At 33.2% G+C, this 8878-nt stretch overlaps 1 protein-coding gene and 1 long non-coding RNA gene across 4 annotated transcripts; one reads left to right on the forward strand and one right to left on the reverse strand.

Moving 5' to 3' along the window:
• Positions 1–227: 227 nt before the first annotated feature.
• On the reverse strand, positions 228–850 carry LOC132287095 (ripening-related protein grip22-like). The gene has a single exon (XM_059789601.1). It carries the CDS (start codon positions 828–830, stop codon positions 336–338), a length of 495 nt encoding a protein of 164 aa, XP_059645584.1. The 5' UTR covers positions 831–850; the 3' UTR covers positions 228–335.
• Positions 851–3028: 2178 nt separating this feature from the next.
• LOC132295041 (uncharacterized) lies at positions 3029–8636 on the forward strand. 3 transcript variants are annotated; one of them, XR_009478294.1, is made up of 5 exons: positions 3029–3504; positions 4178–4401; positions 5837–5998; positions 6095–6209; positions 8389–8636. It is a non-coding gene; the product is annotated as an uncharacterized LOC132295041 (long non-coding RNA). The 3 variants fall into 3 exon arrangements; XR_009478295.1 differs by having other exon boundaries at positions 4221–4401; XR_009478293.1 differs by having other exon boundaries at positions 3033–4401.
• Positions 8637–8878: the final 242 nt, after the last annotated feature.

Below are 8878 nucleotides of genomic sequence, written 5' to 3' on the forward strand. Positions count from 1 at the left end.
TTGATTTGTGAGAAATAGATAGTTTTCACAAACAAAACAAAAAAAATACTAAAAATTTTTTTTTTTTTTTAAAAAAAAACATGATTGTGCATTAATTGGACGGAAATAATACCCTTCTAGTACTGTATACTTTCTCTGTTTGAGAATATAGATGCCTGTGTGTTTTGTTTGTGAACATATATATAGAGAGAGAGAGAGATAGAGTATATAAGTGAGTTGGTCATAGCTTCTTAGTCATACAGAACTTTCTTATTGAGAGAAAACCATGGGTATATCAGGTTCTTGGTCTTTAAAAGAGATGAATGATCAACTCCAACAACACAGCATAATATTACCTACGCCATGGACCAAGTAACGTCCACTTTTCTTAAGCTCATATCCAGCCCCAAAGCATTCCACACACCATCCGATCCATCAACAATGTTATGTTTCTCGTCACAACCGCGCATTGAATCGCACTTATCTACAACCTTAGCCATCACATTCATCCCATTACTAGCAGCTATGCGAATCATCTTCCCACATCTCGATCCATTGTCGAACAATCTGCTAGACAGACCCACGACCAGTTCCGATTTGTCGTGGTACTGCTCATCACACTCCGATTTCCGTCGGCCATCGCCTCCTCCGCTAAAATATTTGTTAGTAAGTTTGGCGCGTGTGGGAGGGGAGCACGGGGAGGGGCCGGAGACAAGCTTAGGAGAACAGGGTTGGTTCCCGCAGTTGAAGCCGCCGGATGGGACACAACTAGGGGGACCACTAGAGCTCCCGGGAAGAGTTGAGATGATACAGAAAGAAAGATAAAGAGAGAGCAATTTAAGATTTGCCATACTCAAATAGTAGTACTATTGTCGTTGGGATAACAGAGTGGGGTGTGCTTATATAATAGATGTCTTTGTTTGGAAGGCATTGGCGTTTATTACCTACAAAGTCTCTGTGTTACCAACTCTAATCGACCTCATGTGCAATTTGTCAGCCAGTTTACATTTATGATAGTGAATGTGTGGGTCCCGATGTTCACGTCATCCCATTTTTTTCGTTTATGGAAACTAAAAATTATTAGATACTTGTACACCATTTGTCCCAGTGATAATTTATTAAGTCATCTCATTTTCGTTGATGATAGAGAAAGTATTAAATGGTTTTGGGTCATGTGTCATTTGATGATTCATTCAATCAAAATTAATATTTGAATTTATTTGTAATATTTTAATTTACTATTGTGAGAATTGATTTTAAATAATAATAAATTTATATATATATATATATATATATAAAGATTAAACTAGTCCACCAAATCTTATTAACGATCCACAATTATATAATAATTTCCTGAATCGAAAAGTTTTCAATAAAATTCACATCTTTACTCTATAAAATTACTCTACTACACGTTTATATATGGTTGTATTTACAATGAAATGGTGCAATTCTAATTAAAAAAGCACTTTTACATTATATATACTCCGTACTATAGTTCAAATAAGTATTTGTGCATAGTACTTTTGGAGGCAATGTCATTATTTAGAAGTGTTGAATTTAATTTTTGTGATAATTTGATTTTTTGGTGAAGCTGTCGATAAGCACTCGTTGTGTTTCCTTTTTGAGAAATTGACAATTGATTTTCATAAATATATTTATAAATATTTTTCATAAATTTTATTTTTCTCAAAAGCACACTTGCGAGTCTTGTGACTATGGCTCTAGTTCACAACAAATTGTGTTAAAGTTAGTATACTTGAGCAACAAGTTTTTCCTAATAAAAGTGATTGATTATTAACATATATGTCTTTTGACTTTCTTTGAAATATTTCCTTTATAATTATATTATTATAAACAAGAATACTTGTAAAGCAAGTATTTGATATTCGTTGTTTACAACTCTTTCTAACTCACCTATAAATAGAGGTGGGTATTTATAAACATGATTAAGGGAGTACATAATAGCCCTTCGGGCTTTGTGTGTCGTAGATGTAAGTCTTAGTGACTGAACCACGTTATATTCACATGTTGTTCTATCTTATTTCTCTCTTCAATTTTTTATATATTTTAACAAATTGTGAGTCAACGGTTACCACACAGCAACCAATAAGCTTTATCCTTCCACTAGACCACTTACGTTTTAAATACACAATGATCGTTAATGTTTTCTTTTAATGTGCGAGAACAAAAAAATTTCACAATTGTGATAATGGATTCTATTATGTACATTATGTCAATATCGACCCGAGTTCGTTACACAACATCCACGCCAACAATTAAGGACGGAGCCATAAATTAGGTTCAGCGGGGCACAATGCAATAAAAAAAATTAATTTGGGTAATTTAAAAATTGTAAGGAATTATACATACAAAAGTGTAATTTTTTAAAAGTTGAGGGGGTCAATTTTAAAATTATAAAAATATACATACAAAAATGAAATTTTTTAAAGGTTGGGGGAATTTTAAAGAAATATACATACAAGAATGTAATTTTTTTAAAGTTGAGGGAGAGGAATTTTAATTTAAAAGTTCAGGAGCTCGTAACCCCCCTCCCCCCTCTCCCCTCATTGGCTCCACAACCGCAACCAAAATTTATACCATCAAAAGTATGATTTTGTGCTACTAAAGACTACGTACTTATGTAAAGTTTTATATAATCACTTATAATCCAAAGACAATATATACTATAAGAAAAATAGTTTTTTATCACGTACTTTCTACCACGGTTTTAAAATAACCGTGGTAGAAAGTATATTTTTTACTACGGTTATTTTAAAACCGTGATAGAAAAACTTTCTATCACGGTTAATGATTAACCGTGGCTATAACCACGCACTTTTGATTACGATTATTTTTATAATTGTGATAGAAAGATTTTCTATCACGGTTAATGAAAAACTGTGATAATAAGCACGTATTTTTTACCGCGGTTTTAGAATAGTGGTAGAAAATGAATTATTTTCAATCCTGCTTACGCGCGTTTTGTTCCCTCTAGTTTCATTAAAAAGAAAAAATTATAAACAAAAATATAACTCAGAGAGAAACCACACATATCTACACTCAAAAAAATATATATATATCTGCATCTATCTCCATAGCCGTCCCCTTTCTCTCGCGATCTATACTATCTATCCTCGATTTGCAAATCCCCTTTCTCTCAAATTTCCAAGCCTGACCCATGCCTTTTTCTCTCCAAACCCAACCCTTCTACCGAAGCCACTGATTTCTGAAATCTCCACCATTGAGGAGCAGCGGAGGGTTGAAGCGATGGTCAGCGCAACGTTAGAAAGGAGATAGCGGCACAGCTGATTGAAAAGTTCCCTGAGTTTTAGGCTGCGCAGTGCCCCTGTAAAGTCCACCACAGATGGGCGTTGAGACTCAACAAGGATTCGCTCCTTTCTCCAAGCCCTAACCATAGCTCCCTCTCTCATTCGAAGTCCTAACCCCTCCCTCCTATGCGAAGGACACTTTGGCGTCAAACCGAAGACCTAATTTATCGTGTGTGCATCGATAAATTTTGAGGTTTGTATTTTCATCCCCTGTAAATTGTTATCTTCATCAAATTGATACTCAAATAGGTATGACATGACTTTAGTTTATTCAATTAGGGTTTCTTATAAATTCCATGTCTTAATGTGTACTGAGTAAACCTTTTTTTTTTTTTTTTGCAATGCCTATATTGATTCTTTCTATAGGATGTTCATGATTTTTTTGTTTTCTCTATTTCTTTATCATTTGCTTGCGTCACATGAGGAAATTATACTTTCTATTTTTTTTTTTTTTTTGTTTCGATTTCGGAATAAAATCCCGCAGCATTTCAGTAAATCTAGACTGTGTATAGTTATTATATAGCCATTGTCTTAGAACAATCAAGTGAATCGTAAAATTTCTGGTTAAGAAATAAATGTGCCTAAGCAGTGGAACTGTTAACTGTTATCATCTGCCAGAAGTGTAATTTATGTCTGATGTGGGTGCACTAGACTTTTTAGTTGTCACCTTATTGATGTCTGCTCATCCATTTTCAGTCGGCTTTTTTTCTTTGTTAATCGTCGTCATCATACACTTTTTGCCCTTTTGCTTTCATTTTTTATATATAATTATTTGTAAGCTAAAAATACTTGTATCAGAAACTAGGATGTGGATTTTGGTTAATTCTCATCTAAAATAATGTTATGACCCTGTTTTTCTCATTGAGAGATGAAATTTGGGAGCTACTGCTTATGGCGTCGTGAACATAGGGAAAAAATGAAAGACTTTAGTAAAGAAGATGAAGGACCTACTATATTTGGCTCGGGCTTACTTTCCTAGTATTGCAAAGCTTGCAGCACATGACAAGCTATCACGTGAAATGAAGCAAAATATTCAGGAGTTTGAACGTATTCTCAGTGAAGCTACAACAGATAAAGATTTCCCACCACAGTAAGTGATGTTGACTTTATGATTTTCTAATATCCATCCATAGAGTCCTGAGCAATAAGAATTTTAAATGCTTCCTCTGGTGCAGCAAAGTGTTTGCTAATTGCCTGTGGATCTGTTTGCTAAGTTCAAATATCACATTTCTTTATGCATATGTTTGTTTAGTTGAATGTAATTTCTGTACTTTAATCCAATACAAATGTTTTTATTATAGCCTTTTCATAATGGGGACCATCAATAAATTCTTTTACTACATAGGTCATGTTGTATTGTATATTTAGCTGTACTACCTATGCATGTTTCTTTTATGTGGCCTAGGTTTTCCTGGTGCATTCATAACATGGTCCATTGGCAAGTTTTTTGACTCGCAATTCTTTCCTTCATTCATTTTATATATATTGTAACTTATGTAGTCTTACTGCTTGAGGCCTGCCTTTGTCTGAATTTATGATTCTGGTACATAAATGTATAGTATATACCATGTGCTTGCCAAACATGACTTTCCTAAAGAAAATAATAGTGATAAAAACAAGAAGAAAAAAAATGCAGTTAAATGTCAACAAGAACATTAAATTTTATTTTATTTTTCTAAATCAATTAATCAAGGTCTGTAATTCTTGTTTTGCAAACTAAATCCTATTTGGGGAATTTTTTTGCTTGAAGAATCTTGCACTTTTGAAGAATCTTATATCTGTTGAACTGGTGTGAAAAAAATATATATATAGAGAGAGGAAATTTGATTGACATTGCTGATGTTCAATCTAATTGTATATTTGTATTGCATAGTTGGTATTCCTGTTAAAATTATATATATTTTTAGGGCAGTTTATAGGACTAGTTCTGAAAACTAGAGTAAATGGGGGTACCAACTAGAAGGTGTTTCTGTGGTTCTGTTTTTGGTGGTGTGCAGTGTAATGGAGGAAGTGTTTGTTTTTGGGAAATGAAATACTACCTGGATTTATTACTAATTTTCTTTTTCTGAAGCTATGTTTCCTTTGTCACACCACACCAGTGGTGTTGAACAATTTATATTTGAATTTAAGTTCTTTTGCATTATAGTCCATTCTTTTGAGCAATTGATTCCCTTCAACTCTACTGAGAGTTTAATCTTTCCCTTCTTGTCCTCAATTGGTGCTGGTTTCTCTTAACTGTATTCCTCCATATAATTCCTATAGGAATTATTCAATATTCACATCTTCTGCTTTTCCCTTCATTTTGTAAATTTTCACCATGATTTGGTGTTCAAACTTTCAATCAAATTCTCATGGGCTGTTATTGAAATTGTAGTTCTGAATACTGTCTTAGCTCATAAAGAGGAATGTATGTTGTAGTTTTTAGAATTATTTATGTTCACGACTTTTTGACTATTTCAAGTCTATTTTTTGATAATTTGATTGTAAAAAATACTTAACTATTGATTTATATCTGGCTTTTGTAGATCATAGGAAAAACAAATAAAATTGGGGTGGGACCAAAAGAAGCAAGTGACAGGTACATCAATGAGTATCATGGTAACATGAAACAAATTCAGTGCCTTCCTCCTACAGAAGAGCCAGGGGTTACTGATCATATAGAGCAGATAAAAAACATGATCCATCAGGTGATTCTCTTGAGCTAAGGTAGACAAACTTCTACATATAGTTTCTTATCTTGAGGTTATGGTGGTATATTTTTCTTATTGAAGTTGTTTATGCAGGTTTGTCTTCACATTTGCCGTAGGTGCTGGACCAGTCCCTAGTCTCCTCCTATCAGAAATATTCCCTAACCGAATTAGAGCAAAGGCAATGGCAATCTACATGGCAGTGCACTGGGTAAGTGGATAATTGTGTTATGCAGTTTATTCTGTCACTGGTATTGGTATTTCATTTTTTTCCTTCTTTCAGTGTGTGAACGGCAATTTAATTCCAACTTTTTGAAGGTTTCTTGAAAATAAAGTCTTCTACCTTTGAATTTCTATTCAATGTTGAATCCCGATGATCACTTCTCAAACTGTGAACCACAACTTTGAACTTAGTAGTTGAATTCATTCATGCTTATAAACTATGAACCAAAGATATCCCTTGTTAAATAATTAAAATTTTCTTAAAAATTATATACCCATTCAGGCTATTTCTAACTTTTATAGTTGCATGAATCTAAAACTATGTCCACGAATCAATTTTATTTACTGGATAGTTGCAACCAAATATAAAATTATATATGTTGTGGCCATTGCTTGGTGCTGGTAAAAACTCAGGCTAACAAGTGTAGACATGGATTCAAGTTTGATAGCAGCAGCCTTAAGAAAAATAACGTCAAAAGGTTAAATCTGTCTCCATTCTTCAACCCCAGATTTCCAAGTAACTGGACCAGCACTACATAATGGCCTTTTTGCATTGGGCATATCAAGACCTAGAGCAAGAAAGGCATTCCTACATATTTAATATTTTTAAGCTACTAAGTTGATTGTAAATTAGTAGAACTCCCTACTTCACTTAAACTAAATAAACGTAAGGAAAACAGTAAAGTGATGCATAAAAGTCCAAGAAGTCTCAAGAGTGGGCATTTGTCTAACTCCAATTTCAACTGTAAACTTATACAAATCTGATTTTCATATCCATAGCATAACTAAAATTTCTCAAAACTCCCAAAAAATAATTTACATTGTTGTTTATTAAAGGGGCAAAAAAAGAAAATGATAAGACAGCATTACTTATTCTTCTAATTCTTTCAAATAGGCTGATTTATTTCCAATCCCATTAATCAGCTTAACATGCAACGCCTGCAAGGATAAACATAGAAAACTAGTCATTCTCTATAGAGTGACACTTAAAATAATGCCAAATCAGTCAAGGTATGAATGGGTGATGAAAAGGATTGAGTAGGATGGAGACAAGAAAAATGAGACAAGAACAGGTCCCATCCTCTATGGAAGTTGGGAAAACCCAGCTTACAAATGTAAAGGATAGACTAATAAAATTGTGAAGCAATTGATAAGAACTTGTGATATAACAAATAATGAACTCTTATCCCAACCTTAAGCTGTTCCAAATCCTTCACATCTGTATTTTCAAGTCCCTTCCACTAAACTGCCTTTTTGTCCTTCGCAATAATATCTAGTGCCATAAGGACATTCAATGCATCATATACTCGTCGTCTTATATTCTTCTCATCAGACTAAAACATTCAGAGGTTCACTTCTCAGCATACACAAGAAGTTAACATAATAATAGCAGTGTAAAAAGGTTAAACTCTAAGGTTAATCAAACCTCATTGAAGGAAACTGCTGAACTATTGTTAATTCTGGTAAAGTCTGCTACAATTTCATTTGCAACCTGGACATCATGAACCAAGCAACCCAATAATTATAAGATAAAACATAATCATATACAGAGGCAATGACAGTAATCTAAATGAACTGGAAGAGAAGGCCGATCAGAATAACAGGAGAAGTGAGAAGAAGAATAACAAATAGAGATTTTTAGGGAGAAACCTTAATACTAGTGTGATAAATCCTAAAGACATTGAAGCACATATAAGGGCAAACCCTAGACAAACCTAATAAAAAATTTAGCAACCTCAAGGGGGTCACGTGCCTTTAAGTGACCAATTTTGCAGTATATGGGGGGTCACGTACCTTAAGTGACCATTTTTTTTTAATCTGAACATATCATATGATGGTAATTCACTCCGTCTTCGAGTACTTTCAATCACCTATTAAATAAGCCATGCTTAAGCTTTAATCCTGGGACTATTACCTTGACACACTGAACTTGCTTTGCTTGAGTTAAGACGATGTTAATATTTGCTTTGCTTGAGTTAATAGGAAGAGTAGATCATTCAAAGTACCTTTATTATAATACTTGCTTTGCTTGATTTAATTTTGGCAACTTTACAACTTGCTTTGCTTGGTTTAATTTTGACAAATTTACAACTTACTTTATATTTTTTTTTTTCCTAAATAACTTGCTTTATATTAATTCTCTTACTTCAACTATTACATCTTTGTAGGTCAAAGCTAGGATTGCGGGTTGCGGTTGACATTACTTTTTTTTGTTGCCACTATATTTTTTGTATGGCTCATGAAGAAGTTGCAAGAAGATATGAAGAATTTTTGTTTTATTTTGATTAACTAAATATATAAGGTTTGGATCATGTACTTTTTTGAAATTTGTATATGGTTAATTTTTGTATAAAACAATGACTTGAATTTGGTTTTATATATATATATATATATGATGTTATTGGTCAGTTTTAAATTATTTTGGTTTTGATTTATTTTTTATTTATTTTGGGTTTGCTTCTAGGGTTCTTGTAAGGCTAGAAAAAAAAAGGTTTCATAAAGGCTAAACTATTACTTTTTTAAAAAAATTATACAACACTTTCTACCACGGTTTTGCACCGTGGTAGAAAGTATTTCTTTCTACCACGGTTCTCCACCGTGATAGAAAATAAACTTTCTACCACGGTGCAAAACCGTGGTAAAAAAGAAAGACTTTCT

The sequence above is a fragment of the Cornus florida genome, unplaced genomic scaffold (assembly GCF_030987335.1).
Source record: "Cornus florida cultivar Cherokee Brave unplaced genomic scaffold, ASM3098733v1 CherokeeBrave_3.0.0_Hap2_Chr02, whole genome shotgun sequence".
Lineage (NCBI taxonomy): Eukaryota > Viridiplantae > Streptophyta > Magnoliopsida > Cornales > Cornaceae > Cornus > Cornus florida.